At 52.3% G+C, this 16,037-nt stretch overlaps 1 protein-coding gene across 1 annotated transcript in view; it reads right to left on the bottom strand.

Moving 5' to 3' along the window:
• cenpt (centromere protein T) overlaps nucleotides 1–16,037 on the bottom strand; it is a 107,996-nt gene that overhangs the window by 75,240 nt on the left and 16,719 nt on the right. The window contains exons 4-6 of the mRNA XM_072518337.1: nucleotides 3,953–4,094; nucleotides 3,263–3,356; nucleotides 1,698–1,819 (exon numbers count right to left, since the gene is read on the bottom strand). Coding sequence (XP_072374438.1) covers nucleotides 1,698–1,819; nucleotides 3,263–3,356; nucleotides 3,953–4,094 — 358 coding nt within the window. The remainder of the gene's footprint in view (nucleotides 1–1,697; nucleotides 1,820–3,262; nucleotides 3,357–3,952; nucleotides 4,095–16,037) is intronic.

Below are 16,037 nucleotides of genomic sequence, written 5' to 3' on the forward strand. Positions count from 1 at the left end.
CATGTCTAGGTCTGGAATCGATCCCAGCAACCCCTTCACAAACCCCATGTCGTCCCAATTCGGCACATAAACGTTCATTAGCACCATCGGCATCCCCTCCAGCACTCCGCTCACTATCTCATACCTACCACCCAGGTCCCGCACTTCCTTGGCCCCTACAAACCCCGTCCTTTTGTTCAGCAAGATGGCCACATCCCGCAACTTTGAATCAAACCCCGAGTGGAATACCTGGCCCACCCATCCTGACCTGATCCTTAACCTGGAGGTGCGTCTCCTGCAGAAACACCACCTCCACCTTCAAGCTCAAGTGCGCGAAGACCCGAGACCTCTTCACTGGCTCGTTCAGTCCCCTACATTCCACATTACGAACCTTACCGGAGGCTTGCGCCTCCGCTCCCCCCTATCGTCCGCCATCATTCCTTTCCAATTCTACCTCCTTTTATTTAGCCCTGAACCCGGCCCCCCACCCTCCACCCCCCAAAATACCCGCATCTTCAGATCTCTATTGTTCCAGCTCCTCCGTCTCCCATCAACATTCAATTGTCCCTCAACTTATGATCTCTGATCAAGTCATTGGCCTCCTCTGGGGTTTCAAAATAATACTCCTGGCCTTCAAAAGTCACCCACAGTTTCGCTGGGTACAGTACCCCAAACCGGATCTGCCTTTGTATTAAAACCATTTCGACCTTGTTAAACCTGGTTTGTCTCTTCGCCAGCTCCACTCCGCTATATTGATAGATTCAGACCCTGTTCCCCTCCCTCTCGCAGTTTCGCTTCTCCCTGGCCTATCACAGGATCTTTTCCTTCTCCACAAACTTATGGAGCCTCATAGTGGGGGGATGCTTTTCGGGTTGCCAGTCTTCCTCTCTCGGGGGTGGCCGGGGACTCCTCGCCTCATGGGTCTGCTGAACTGTTTGCTTGCCACTCCTGTCCCTTGCCACAATTTCTGGTGTCCATGCGGCCACTTGAGCTGCTGCTTCCTGGTATTCTTGCTGTATTTCTTGTTGGTAAGGGTGAGGGGATGTTTTAGTCCGGTTTCATGGGATAAAAATGCCTATTATTCTACTTCAGAGGAGAGCCACCTGATGTGTGACTACTCGGCACATCCCAGTCACTGGAAGTCATCCGGCAAATAATAATTTCAAAAGGAAAATGCCCGGCATGATGACAGTGGTTAATACTGGTGCCTCACAGCAGGGACCCGGGTTCAATTCCGGTCTCGAGTGACTGTGTGGAGTTTGCACTTTCTCCCCATGTCTGCGTGGGTTTCCTTCGGGTGCTCCAGCTTCCTCCCACAGTCCAAAGATGTGCAGGTTAGGTGGATTGGCCTTGCTAAATTGCCCCTTAGTGTCCAAAAAGGTTAGGTGAGGTTACTGTGTTACAGGGATAGGGTGGAGGTGTGAGCTTAAGTAAGGTGCTCTTTCAAGGGCCGGTGTAGACTCGATGGGCCAAATGCCCTCCTTCTGCACTGTAAATTCTATGATTCTATGATAAGCCCTTGAGGGAATAAACCTGCATGGGTATGGGGTAGAGAAATGAATGACTGAACTGCTTTGAAGAGAATGGACATGATTTGAAGGGCTGAATGACCTCCTTCTGTACTGGAATGTCCTTGTGACTCTTTAGAGGAAATATTCTTGACCCAACAAATTCTCAACAATTTGATCACATCTAGCGGAGTCCATACGTACACATACCTGCTGAATGTTCGAGTCTTTGTTGTCTTGCCTTTTCAAACTCTGAAATACTTATCTTCTTCAGTTTGCGAACTTTGCGGTCGCTGGACAACTTTTCCTCTGTGGCATCTTCTGCTGGCAAACTTAAACCAAAGCTGTCATTAGTGAAGAAAACATGAGTCATTTATACAAGATGCGTTAACAGTCTGTTGCACACATTTTAACCTTTCTGCAGAATGACATTTAAAATTCTGATTGTTATTGAGCACCATCAATGACAATCCAGCGCAACCAGTGTGGAATTGAGCCACCTAGAACAGAACTGAAAAGTACCATGATTCTCAGCCTATGCTCATCTGGGGTGCTTCCAAAGAACAAAGAAAAGTACAGCACAGGAACAGGCCCTTCGGCCCTCCAAGCCCGTGCCGACCATGCTGCCCGACTAAATTACAATCGTCTACACTTCCTGGGTCCGTATCCCTCTATTCCCATCCTATTCATGTATTTGTCAAGATGCCCCTTAGACTTCCAGTCTAAGTAAAATAATTACCATGGTTTTCACTCCTTATCCCTATCCAGTGATCCTTATTTAAAAGTGTGTACAGGTAAACGAGAGATGAAAGCATGAGCAGGTTTGCCTGTGGTGCTTCATACGGTTAAATAGCTTGCAAAAACTAATGCAAAGGACCACATATGAATGAAGACAATTTAAGTGATGCCTATACCTTTAAAAACATTATTCTGTGGGGAAACACTTCCATTTATATCATGACCACAGGATGTCCCAAATTGCTTTACAGCCAACAAATTACTGTTGAAGTGTAGTTGTAATGTAGGAAATGTGGAGACAATAGCAAGATCCCACCGAGGACAAGCCCCTGCTGACAGCAATATCATCTGTTTTCATGTATTGATTGAGGAGTAAACATTGATAATACCAAGGATAATTCCATTGCTCTTCTTTCAAATGGGATCTTTTATGGCACCTTTGGACAGCAGGAGCCTCAGCTTACTATCGCATCCAACAACGCAGCACTTGGGCTGGAGCATCAGCCTTGATTTTTGTACTCAACTCCTGGAGTGGGACTTGACTCTGCAACCTTTGAATTCAGGGGCAATGGTGTCTCCCAGCTGGCAATTTAGCACTGTGGCTTGGGGAGAAGCAGAGGCAGGATAATTTCATTTTCTGACAATCCATTTAAAAATAAAAAAATTTAGAGTACCCAATTCATTTTTTCCAATTAAGGGACAATTTAGCATGGCCAATCCACTTACCCCGCACATCTTTGTATTGTGGGGGCGAAACCCACGCAAACACGGGGAGAATATGCTAACTCCACACGGACAATGACCCAGAGCCGGGATCGAACCTGTACCTCGGCGCCGTGAGGCAGCAGTGCCAACCACTGCGCCACCGTGCTGCCCTGCTTTTCTGACAATCCATATCAAGTGTTAGGCTCTACATATTCTTACTTCATTAATTTATATACCTGCCTGCAGGCCAGGTGGATTGGCCATGCTAAATTGCCCCTTAATTGGAAACAATTGATTGGGTACTCTAAATTTATAATAAAAAAATTATATACCTGCCAGATGACAATTTTTTCGTGGGCCGAGGTTTCTTTTGCATGGGTGTTTTCATTTTTGGATTCACAACCTTAACCAAGGAGGATTCCAGCTCTGTTAAGAAAGCAGAAAGTTTGTTCAAGAATTTAGAAGCGTAATTGTACTAAAGTATGAAATAGCTGTGAGCAAGTAATGCTGTGATGGGTGATTTGGTCTCTCCTCCAATAATTTAGCTGATATAACCAGTAACTGAATCAGACAGACCAGATTGGATGTACAGAGTTAGCAAATCTGAGAATTATAACAATTCTCTGAGCTATTGGATTTGGTAAATCTGCAAGACTTCCTCCTCTCAATCCTATCCAGTGGCCTTAGATGGGCATCTGTGGACATGAAGTCAGGACATGATGACACTTGACTCCAATATCCCACCATAGTTAAACAATTAGCCAATATTCAACATTTCAGTTAACACACTAATTGCCGCTTAGGTTAGATGCTGAAAACCGACTGTACCCGTGCACAGCTCCTTCCTTCCAAACACATTCAAGCTGCGATACAAACTTATCAAATTACAACTATTTGTAATAAGATTTCTAGTTATTTTTCCACTTTACTCATTTACGTATAGCATCCTTACATTGAACAGTGCATGGAAATATATATGCCGTCTATAAATATAACTGTAAGAATGTGTTATTGCTACCCACCAGTCTGCATGAATTTCTTCAGAAGATTTCTTGGTGTGTAATCGTCGAAAGCCTCCGGCGGGATTGCTTCTACAGTTTTTGCTTTCTTTGGTGCCGGAGAATTCTTTCCAGTTGAATGAATTTTAGATGATCCAGCAGTCTCCTTCACCCAAAAAGAAAGTTTCCTTATTAATGAAAAAGAACTTGGAGATTGACCAGATATTTTTCTCATTATCGGTATTAACGGGCATTCCAAATGCAACTTTATATGCAGGTTCAATGTAACATTGCATAGTTTTGGACAGAATCCATATTACTATAATTAGTCACTGCAATTGGCACAATCACATTTGTACTGTGCTCACCTTCTTAAAATTATTTTTTCACAGGATGTGGCTACTGCTGGCGAGGCCAGCATTTGTTGCCCATCTCTAATGACCCGACAGTTAGTGGGAGGATGAACACCATCAGACTATATCCATTTAGGCTACAAATTATGAATCATGGTTATTAAGGAAAACAACTTTCATAACCTCAGGATGTCCCAAAGCATTTTACATAAGTGTTGTATGGTCAGGGAAGACCTGCAAGAAATATGGGTTTTCTTTTTTTTTGAAAATATATTTATTAAAGTTTTTTAACAAAACAAAACAATTTTTTCCCCTTACAAACAATGAACCCACCCCCCCTCCCCCCGTAACAAAATAACGCAAAATCGCCCTGAGCAAGATATATACATGGTAAGATGAAATATTTACAGAGATTTATACACTGGCTCTTGCCCGTTCGTGCCAGTTTCCCCCACCCTCCATGTTATCCCCCGCTCGTCCGTCCCCTCAAACAATCTCGTTCCCCCCCCCAGGGTTGCTGCTGCTGCTCACAGACCTTCCTCTAGCGCTCCGCGAGGTAGTCTAGGAACGGTTGCCACCACCTGTAGAACCCCTGCGCATACCCCCTTAAGGCAAACTTAATCCTTTCCAACTTTATGAACCCAGCCATGTCGTTTGTCCAGGCCTCCACGCGAGGGGGCTTCGCCTCCTTCCACATTAGCAAGATCCTTCGCCAGGCTACTAGGGACGCAAAGGCCAGAATGCCGGCCTCTTTCGCCTCCTGCACTCCCGGCTCGTCCACTACTCCAAATATTGCTAGCCCCCAGCTTGGCTTGACCCGGACTTTCACCACCTGAGATATTGCTCCCGCCACTCCTCTCCAGAACCCCTCCAGTGCCAGCCATGACCAAAACATATGGACATGGTTCGCCAGACTCCCTGAACACCTTCCACATCTGTCCTCTACCCCAAAGAACCTACTCAACCTCGTCCCCGTCAAGTGCGCTCTGTGAACCACCTTAAATTGTATCAGGCTGAGCCTGGCACATGAGGAGGAGGAATTGACCCTAACCAGGGTCCTCCACCAACTGCTCCTCCCATTTACCCTTCAACTCTTCTTTCATCTCTTGGTGGATTGCCGAAACCTTGCCCTCCCCGACCCATACACCTGAGATCACCCTGTCTTGAATTTCCTGTGTCGGGAGCAGCGGGAATTCCCTGACCTGTCGCCTCACAAAAACCCTCACCTGCATATATCTGAATGCATTTCCCGGGGGTAGCTCAAACTTCTCCTCCAGTGCCCCTAGGCTCGCAAATGTCCCGTCGATGAACAGGTCCCCCATTCTTCTAATCCCCGCCCGGTGCCAGCCCTGGAACCCCCGTCCATCTTCCCCTGGACAAACCGGTGGTTACCCCTGATCGGGGACCACATCGAGGCTCCCACTGCATCCCTATGCCATCTCCACTGGCCCCAGATCCTTAACGTTGCCGCCACCACCGGGCTCGTGGTGTACTTTGATGGCGAGAGCGGCAACGGCGCCGTCACCAGCGCCCCCAAGCTCGTTCCTTTGCAGGACGCCATCTCCATCCTCTTCCATGCCGCCCCCTCCCTCTCCATAACCCACTTACGGATCATCACCACGTTTGCTGCCCAGTAGTAGCTCCCTAGGTTTGGCAGCGCCAGCCCTCCTCGGACCCTACTGCGCTCCAAGTACCCTCTCCTTACCCTTGGGGTTTTGTTCGCCCACACAAACCCCATAATACTCCTACCTACTCTCTTGAACAAGCCTTTGGTGATCACGATGGGGAGGCACTGGAACACAAACAAAAACCTCGGAAGGACCATCATTTTTACCGACTGCACTCTACCCGCCAACGAGAGCGGCAACATGTCCCATCTTTTGAAGTCCCCCTCCATTTGGTCCACCAACCTCGTCAGATTCAGTTTGTGTAGGGTCCCCAGCTCCTGGCTATCTGGATCCCTAGATACCGAAAACTCCCCTCCGCCCTCCTCAGCGGTAGGTCCCCTATTCCTCTTGCTTGGTCCCCTGCCTGTAGTACAAAAAGCTCGCTCTTCCCTACATTGAGCTTATAGCCCGAGAACTCCCTAAACTCCCTCAAAGTCTGCATGACCTCCACCATCCCCTCCATTGGGTCCGCCACATACAGCAGCAGGTCGTCCGCGTATAGCGACACCCGATGCTCCCCCCCCCCCCCCCCCGCGGACCACCCCCCTCCATTTATTAGACTCCCTCAGTGATATGGCCAAGGGTTCGATCGCCAATGCAAACAACAGGGGGGACAAAGGGCACCCCTGCCTCGTTCCTCGGTACAGCCGAAAGTACTCCAACCTCCGCCGGTTCGTCACCACACTCACCACTGGGGCGCTGTAGAGGAGCTTAACCCAGCTAATAAACCCTCCCCCGAACCCAAACCTACGCAACACCTCCCAGAGGTACTCCCACTCAACTAGGTCAAAGGCCTTTTCTGCGTCCGTGGCTGCCACTATCTCCGCCTCTCCCTCCTCCGATGGCATCATTATCACGTTTAAGAGCCGCCGCACATTCGTATTTAATTGCCTGCCCTTTACAAATCCAGTCTGGTCCTCATGTATCACCCCCGGGACACAGTCCTCAATCCTCGTGGCCAGCACTTTTGCCAATAGCTTAGCGTCCACATTTAGGAGCGAAATCGGCCTGTACGATCCACATTGCAGTGGGTCCTTGTCTCGCTTCAGGATCAAGGAAATTGCGCCTCCGACATTGTCGGGGGCAGGGACCCCTCCTCTCTTGCCTCGTTAAAGGTCCTCACTAGTAACGGGGCCAACAGGTCCGCATACTTTCTATAAAACTCCACCGGGAACCCGTCCGGCCCCGGGGCCTTCCCCGCCTGCATGCTCCCCAAACCCTTACTCAGCTCCTCCAACCCGATTGGTGCCCCCAAACCAGCCACCTCTTGGTTCTCCACCCTCGGGAACTGCAGTTGGTCCAGGAATCTTCCCATCCCCTCTTCTCCCCCTGGGGGCTGGGATCTGTACAGCTCTTCGTAGAAGGCCTTAAATACCTTATTTATTTCCGTTGCACTCTGGACCATAGCTCCCCCACCATCTTTGACTCCCTCTATTTCCCTCTCTGCCGCCCTCTTATGGAGCTAGTGTGCCAGCATCCGACTGGCCTTTTCCCCTGGACTCGTAGGTCGCCCCCTGCGCCTTCCTCCACTGTGCCTCCGCCTTCCCCGTGGCCAACAGGTCAAACTCCGTCTGGAGCCGTCGCCTTTCCCCAAGTAATCTTTCCTCCGAGGCCTCTGCGTATCTCCTGTCCACTCGCAAAATCTCCCCCACTAACCTCTCCCTTTCCATGCCCTCTGTCTTCTCCCTATGAGCCCTGTTGGAGATTAGCTCTTCCCTGATCACCGCCTTCAAAGCCTCCCATACCAACCCCCCTCGCACCTCCCCGTTGTCGTTGGCCTCCAAGTACCTTTCAATACACCCCCTTACCTTACCACACACCACCTCATCTGCCAACAGTCCCACATCCATCCGCCACAGCGGGCGTTGGTCCCTCTCCTCTCCCAGCCCCACTTCCACCCAGTGCGGGGCATGGTCCGAAACGGCTATGGCCGAATACTCCGTCCCCTCCACCCTCGGGATGAGCGCCCTGCCCAGCACAAAGAAGTCTATCCGGGAGTACGCCTTGTGCACGTGGGAGAAGAAAGAAAATTCCCTGGCCCGCGGTCTTGCGAACCTCCATGAGAAAAACCCCGCGCTTTCCAGAGCCTACCCCGCACCCCCCGACGCAGCTTCTGTTGCGGCCAAGTCTCTCGTCCCCAGCCTATATAACCTTCCCTGCGCGTGCTTACCCCCCTATATACAACCGCCATCATACTTCAACCCTCAAATACCCCCCCACCCTCGCAAACCCTCAATTAGAGTCCAACTTTTCAGTTAATATAAAGGTCCACGCCTCTTCAGGCGTTTCGAAGTAGTGGTGTTGGCCGTTATATGTGACCCACAGTCGCGCTGGCTGTAACATTCCAAATTTACTCCTTTCCGATGCAGCACCGCTTTGGCCCGGTTGAAACCCGCTCTCCGCTTAGCGACCTCCGTGCTCCAGTCCAGGTATATTCTAATCTCAGCATTGTCCCACTTGCTGCTCCGCTCCTTCTTGGCCCATTTCAGGACCCTCTCTCTATCTGTGAACCGTTGAAATCTCACCACCATCGCTCTTGGCGGCTCATTTGCCTTGGGCTTCCTCGCCAGCACCCGGTGCGCCCCTTCCAGCTCCAGCAACCCTGGGGGGGCCTCCGCGCCAATCAGCGCCCCGATCATCGTGCCTGCATATGCTGCGGCGTCGGCCCCCTCCACTCCTTCTGGGAGACCCAGGATCCTCAAATTGTTTCTCCTCGACCTGTTCTCCAGGACTTCGAGTCTTCCCGCCCACGTCTTGTGTAGCGCCTCGTGCCGCTCCACTCTCACCGCCAGGCCCAAGAGCGCGTCCTCATTCTCACTCACTTTGTCCTGGATCTCCTGGATCTTCACCTCGTGGGCTTTCTGGGTTGCACCAAGTCCTTCAATTAATGCCAGCATCGGCGCCACCATCTCCTTGCGCAGCTCCTCGAAGCAGCGCTTAATGAATTCTTGCATCTCTTCTTTGTCCCCGGCCGCCACCATTTTGTTTATTCTACCCTTCTCCTCCCGCTGGTCCAGTGCCTTTTTTTGGCCGTTTCGCTGCGGGTCCGGTCCATACAGGTTAGTGGGGGACCTCTCTCCTCTCTTCCCCACGGGTTGGCTGTGTAAAAAATCCTGTTGGGGCTCTTCTATCGAGCCCGAAAGTCCGTCTTCGCGGGAGCTGCCGATTCGTGCGGCTTAGCTCCGCATAGCCGCAACCGGAAGTCAAAATACGGGTTTTCATATATTTTTCCTTGTATTATGAAATTTTAAGTACTGTACTTTTTAAATATTTGTGCAGACTTTTGGTAAGCAATTTATTAACCATTAGATAGTGTTCTCATGAGAGATTGCTACTTGCATTGATTAGGTTAGGCATTAACAAAGGATAGTTAGGGATAACGTTGTATGAAACTGGATATGTACAGAGACAAAGGGTAAGAAGTTAGAACAATTCATAATGATTAAGTTAAAGAATTGAGGAAATTGTAACAGTTTAAAATGATTGAGTCCATCTAGGAAATATATAGTTTAACAGTAAGAGACAGGAAAAGGACAATTTAAAATTACACGGTAGTTTGGATATTTTTGATTGCATTGCTAAACTCTGATTATAATTGTGTTACCAAAAGTGTTACCAATGAACAATTTAGACTCCAAATTGTCTGCATGCCTTAGACTTCATTAATTGTAGTTCAAGACACGGCTATAGATTGTGTCTTGGTTGCCTATTGTAGCTGTGAATGGTGTTATCAATGGCCTATTCGTATAACTGAATGGTGCATTCACCAAACTAATCGAATTACAAATGGTGCAAGTCAATTGTTTTAACAAATGTGGTTGGAGGAATCTTGGAAGTCAGAGCCAGAGAGGAATTAAAAGGGTTCTCTGAAAGAGTCCAGCACCAAGTTATGGAGGTTCACAGGAAAAAGGTCAGAGGAGAAAAAGGAAGAAGTCCGACCAGAAGAGGCATCGACACGTGTCTAAATGATCCAGAAAGTAAAGGCTGCATGTAATGCATCAACTATTAGAACTGGGACCAATTTGGGGGGTGGCACGTGGCACAGTGGTTAGCACTGCAGTTTACGGCACTGAGGACCCGGGTTCAAATCCCAGCCCTGGGTCACCATCTGTGTGGAGTTTGCACATTCTCCCCGTGTCTGCGTGGGTTTCACCCCCACAATCCAAAGATTAGGTGGATTGGCCACTCTTTTGAGGTCCACCAACAAAACAGAAGAAAGGAAAACAAACTGAGGGACAAAGCAAAAAAGGGCCGCTCCTGTTAGGGGCACTGCCCGAACATACCAAAGATCAACGGAAACTTAAAAAACATCAAATAAGAGTGCAGTTAAAGGGGTCAATAAGGCACCACAACCCCTGCGGTACCCACCGGGCACAGAAGGCTTCGATGGTGCCCGTGGACATCACATGCTCCCTTTCCAGGGACACCCGGCCACAAATGTAGCCGCGGAAGAGGGGCAGACAGTCTGGCCGGACGACCCCCTCGGTTGCCCGCTGCCTGCACCTATAAATGGCGCGCTTCGCCAGGCCCAGGAGCAGGTTCACAAGGAAGTCCTCCGCCTTCCCCGCCTCTCTCCGCACCGGGTGCCTGTAGATTAGAAGCGTGGGACTGAAGTGCAAACAAAACTCCAGCAAAAGATTGGTTAGAAAACTAAAAAGGGAGTGCAGCCTAAAACATGTAACATAGACATAGTCTACGGACTCCACAAGGCCGCAAAAATGGCAGGCTTCTTGGGAGTCTGTGAACCGGTGCAATCGGTGATTGAACGGCACTGCTGCATGCAACACTCTCCACCCCAGGTCCCCAGGATTGAGTGGGGGGACTCCTCCATAGAGGGACCTCCTGTGGGGATTTCCGCTGCCGGACGGCTACAAGACACGCCACGGCATGTCCGGACGACAGGCGAGGCTAAGGGGGTGAAGGGTATGCAGCAGTAGCCCATACAGGAAACCCCTCTGCGCAGTGCGAAAAGGCACAAAGAGTATTTCCGCAAGGCGGTTAGGATTGTGGGGTACCAGCTCCTGAGGGAGGTTTCGGGGCCTGGGGCCAATGTGGAATTCCGTCCGGGCAGGGGTTCAGCCAGACGGGATACCACCACACACCTGCGCGTCCTCCAAACCACGAGGGCCATCGGATCCGAGCACGACCGTCTTGAGGTCTCGGGGGGCATTGGCTGCGAGCCGGACATCCACCGCTGCACGTTGTGCTAACTCATGGGATGTTATCCAGCCCACTCCTCCGCCACCCAGCACGTCCCCGATCCTGGTCACCCCGGCAGCCACAGCTCGCTCCTCCGCCAGCCACTCGAAATGGTATTGATGGGTGTGCTGATTCCTGAGCAGCGGCTCCCTGACGACAGCCATCACTCCTGACGGGGGGGGGAGCTGCGGTACGAGGCGACCATGTTCCAGACTTTGAGCAGGTCCTGGTAAAAGACGGGCAGCGCCTGCAGAGGGTAACGAAGACCCTGCAGATCTATGAACAGGAGCTGCACGTCATAATTCAGGCCGTGCACCTGGCGAAAGAAATGCGTCGCCAGGGCACACCATCGTGGAGGGGGCTCAACGTAAAGGTATCGTTGCAGGGTCTGAAGGCGGAAGGTCGCCACCTGGGTGCGAAGGCACACCAGCGCCTGGCCGCCCTCCCTAAGCGGGAGACTCAGAACCTCAGCAGTGACCCAGTGCAGTCTCTTGTCCCAGAAGAACTCTACAAGCATTCTCTGGATCTTCTTGACAAAGTCAGGGGAGGGGTCAAAGTGACCAGCCGATACCACAACATAGAGGCTATCAGCTGGTTTATGACGAGAACTCGACCCCTGTAAGACAGCACTCAGAGCAGTCCTGTCCAGCGTCTCAAACGAGCGGTGGCCTTGGTCTCCAGCTCCTGCCAGTTAGCCGGCCAGGATTCCTCAGCCGGGCAAAGATGGACTCCCAAAGAGAGGAGGCTGGTCCTGCTCCAGGTGAAAGGCCTGAGCTCCTCTGGGAGGGGAGCCGTCTGCCACGGACCGACCAGGAGTCCGGAACATTTGCCCAGTTGATCCTGGCAGAGAATGCGTCGGCATACACAGCCTGGCACTCTCGCCTCCTCCGCAGGTCAGCAGGGTCAGTGAACAGGAGGAGCACGTCATTAGCGTAAGCCGAAAGGACCACCCCAATGCCCAGCCCGCGCAGAAGCAGTCCCAACAGCCTCCTCCACAGGAAAGGCTCCACACAAATAGAATAAAGTTGGTCAGACAAAGGGCAGCCCTGACGCACTCCTCTCTCAAAGCAAAAGGGCGCCGTCAAGGACCCGTTAACCTTAACGAGACACTCTGCAGCAGTGTACAGAAGTCGGATCCAGGAGACAATTGCTTCCCGAACCCGAATGCTTACAGAGTCCCGAATAAATATTCGTGATCCACCCTGTCGAACGCCTTCTCCTGATCAAGGGACAGGAAGGCGTTCGACATACCAGCCCTCTGGGAATGATGGACCAGGTCTCGGACCAGATGGATGTTGTCGTGGATTGTGCGGCCCGGGACCGTGTAGGACTATCAGGGTGGATCATGTGGTCCAGCGCGGTGCCAAGGCGCAAAATCATTGCTTTGGCGGAAATCTTGTAATCCGTGCTGAGGTGGGAGACTGGAAGCCAGTTTTTAAGGTGTCGGAGATCCCCCCTCTTTGGCAGCAAGGTAATGGTGGCTCTGCGCCATGAGAGGGCATCTCGACTTCCGGTTGCGGCTATGCCTAGGTAGCTCCCGCCGGGAACAGACTTTTGGGCTCTTCAGAGGGGCGCCAATGGCAATTGTTCGACGGCTTCCAGTGTGCGAAGGTGACAGCAAGGTCCCCCCGACAGTATATGCATTGGACCAGGAGTGGAGCGGTTAAAAAAGTGATCCTGGTGCAGCGGAAAGTGCGAGGGAGGAAAAGCAAGATGGCGGCGGGTGGAGACCAAGCAGCGTGGGCGCAGTGGTCGCAGGAGTTTCTTAAACGCTGCTTTGAGGAGCTGAGGACAGAAATGCTGGCGCCAATGAAGGCGGCGATTGAGAAGCTTGTGGAATCCCAGAAGGCCCAAGGGGCGGCGATCCAAGAGATGCGGCAAAAAGCCTCGGAGAACGAGGACGAGATCTTGTGCCTGGCGGCGAAGGTGGAGGCTTCACAAGAGGTGGGCGGAAAAATTTGAGGACCTGGAAAATTGGTCGAGGAGGAAGAATCTTCGGATTCTGGGTCTCCCTGAAGGAGTGGAGGGGCCCGATGCCGGGGCATACATGAGCACGATGCTCAATTCGCTGATGGGCGCAGGAGCTTTCCCGAGGCCCCTGGAGCTGGATGGGGCTCATCAGGTCCTGGCAAGGAGACCCAAAGCCAACGAGCCGCCAAGGGCTGTAGTGGTGAGGTTCCACTGCTTTATGGACAGAGAGTGTGTCCTGAGATGGGCCAAAAAAGAGCAGAGCAGCAGGTGGGAGAACACGGAGATCCGAATTTACCAGGACTGGAGTGCGGTGGCCAAGAAGAGGGCTGGTTTTAACCGGGCTAACGTGGTGCTCCATCGGAAGGGGGTGAAGTTCGGGATGCTGCAGCCAGCGCGATTGTGGCTCACGTTCCAAGATCGGCACCACTATTTTGAAAGGCCCGATGAGGCATGGATCTTTATACAGACTGAAAAGTTGGACTCAAACTGAGGGTTTGTCGTGGGGGGGTGTTTACTGCGTTTGGGGAATGTTCTTTTTGTTTTGGTGCTGGGTGAATGGATTTGATGTGGGGGCTGTGGGAGAGTGTGGGCGTCGGTGTTGGAGGGGCAGGGCCCCGCGGAGAAAGAGGGGGGTGGAGGCCCGGGGATGGGGAGTGAGGCCGCAAAAAGGAGCTGTGCCAGAGGGGGCGGGGCCAGCTCAGGAAAGCGCGGGCTTTTTTCCCGTGTTAGGGAAGGATAGGGGTGGGGCCGGGGATGAGGATCTAGCGGGGGGCCTGGGTTGCTGCTGCATTGGCCAAAGGGGAGCTGGAAGTGGGAGAGGTAGTCGGGGCGGGGGTCCGCCGCCTGGGGGACTGGAGGGTGCGGGAGGTGCGGGCACTTAAAGGGACTGAAGGCAGACGTGGTTATGCTCCAGGAGACACATCTAGAGGTGGCAGATCAGGTTAGGCTAACAAAGGGATGGGTAGGACAGGTCTTTCATTCAGGGCTGGATGCGAAGAACAGACGGGTTGCAATACTGGTGGGGAAGCGGGTGTCGTTCGAGGCAATGAATATTGTAGTGGATAATGGAGGGCAGCACGGTAGCATTGTGGATAGCACAATTGCTTCACAGCTCCAGGGTCCCAGGTTCGATACCAGCTTGGGTCACTGTCTGTGCGGAGTCTGCACATCCTCCCCGTGGGTACGTGGGTTTCCTCCAGGTGCTCCGGTTACCTCCCACAGTCCAAAGATGTGCAGGTTAGGTGGATTGGCCATGATAAATTGCCCTTAGAGTCCAAAATTGCCCTTAGTGTTGGATGGGGTTAGTGGGTTATGGGGATAGGGTGGAGGTGTTGACCTTGGGTACGGTGCTCTTTCCAAGAGCCGGTGCAGACACGATGGGCCGAATGGCCTCCTTCTGCACTGTAAATTCTATGATGTGATGGTGAGTGGTAGGTTGCAGGGGGTGCGGGTGGTACTGGTGAACATGTATGCCCCGAATTGGGATGATGCCGGATTTATGAAAAGCATGCTGGGTCGGATTCCGGATCGGGAGGTAGGAAGCTTAATAATGGGGGGGGGGGGGGGGGGAGACTTCAACACGGTGCTGGTCCCAGCACTGGACGTTCTAGGTCCAGGAGGGTAAGAGGCCGGCTGCGGCCAAGGTGCTCAGGGGGTTTATGGACCAGGTGGGGGGAGTGGATCCAGGGAGGCTCATCAGGCCGCTGGCCAGGGAATTCTCCTTCTTTTCGCACGTCCATAGAGCCTACTCCCGGATAGACCTTTTCATTTTGAGTAGGGCGCTAATCCCGAAAGTGGAGGGAACGGAATATTCGGCCATAGCCATCTCTGACCACACGCCGCATTGGATGGAGCTGGAGTTCGGGGAGGAGAGGGACCAGCGCCCGCGTGGCGCCTCGATGTGGGACTGTTGGCGGATGAGGGGGTGTGCGGGCAGGTGCGGGGCTGTATTGAAAGATACTTGGAGGCCAACAACAACGGGGAGGTGCAGGTGGGGGTAGTCTGGGAGGCGCCGAAGGCGGTGGGTAGGAGAGAGCTAATCTCCATTAGGGCCCACAGGGAGAAGAGAGAGGGGAGGGAGAGGGAGAGGTTGGTGGGGGAGATTTTAAGGGTGGACAGGAGGAATGCAGAGGCCCCCCGAGGAGGGGCTACTTAGGGAGCGACAGAACCTCCAGACGGAATTCGACCTGTTGACCACGGGGAAAGCAGAGGCACAGTGGAGGAAAACGCAGGGGGCGGCGTGTGAGTATAGGGAGAAGGCGAGTCGGATGCTGGCACATCAGCTTCGTAAGAGGGAGGCAGCGAGGGAGATTGGTGGAGTCAAGGAAAAAAGGGGGAATACGGTGTGGAGTGCGGTGAGAATAAACAAGGTATTTAGGGACTTCTATGGGGATCTGTACAGGTCTGAGTCCCCAGCGGGGGATGCGACAATTCCTGGATCAGCTGAGGTTCCCGAGGGTGGAGGAGGAGGAGGTGGCTGGTTTGGGGGCGCCGATTGGGCTGGAGGAGCTGGTTAAAGGATTGGGGAGCATGCAGGCGGGGAAGGCCCCGGGGCCGGATGGGTTCCCGGTTGAATTTTACAGGATATACGTGGACCTGCTGGGCCCGTTGCTAGTGAGAACTTTTAATAAGGCGAGGGGGGGGGGACCTTGCCCCCGACAATGTCCAGGGCGCTGATCTCTTTGATCTTGAAGCGGGACAAGGATCCATTGCAATGTGGGCCGTATAGACCGATCTTGCTCCTCAATGTTGACGCTAAGTTGCTGGCGAAGGTGCTGGCTACGAGAATTGAGGACTGTGTCCCGGGGGTGATTCATGAGGACAAGACGGGATTTGTGAAGGGTAGGCAGCTCAATACAAATGTGCGGAGGATCCTCAATGTGATTATGGTGGAGGGGGAAGCGGCGGTAGTGGCAGCTA

The sequence above is a fragment of the Scyliorhinus torazame genome, chromosome 10 (genome assembly GCF_047496885.1).
Source record: "Scyliorhinus torazame isolate Kashiwa2021f chromosome 10, sScyTor2.1, whole genome shotgun sequence".
Lineage (NCBI taxonomy): Eukaryota > Metazoa > Chordata > Chondrichthyes > Carcharhiniformes > Scyliorhinidae > Scyliorhinus > Scyliorhinus torazame.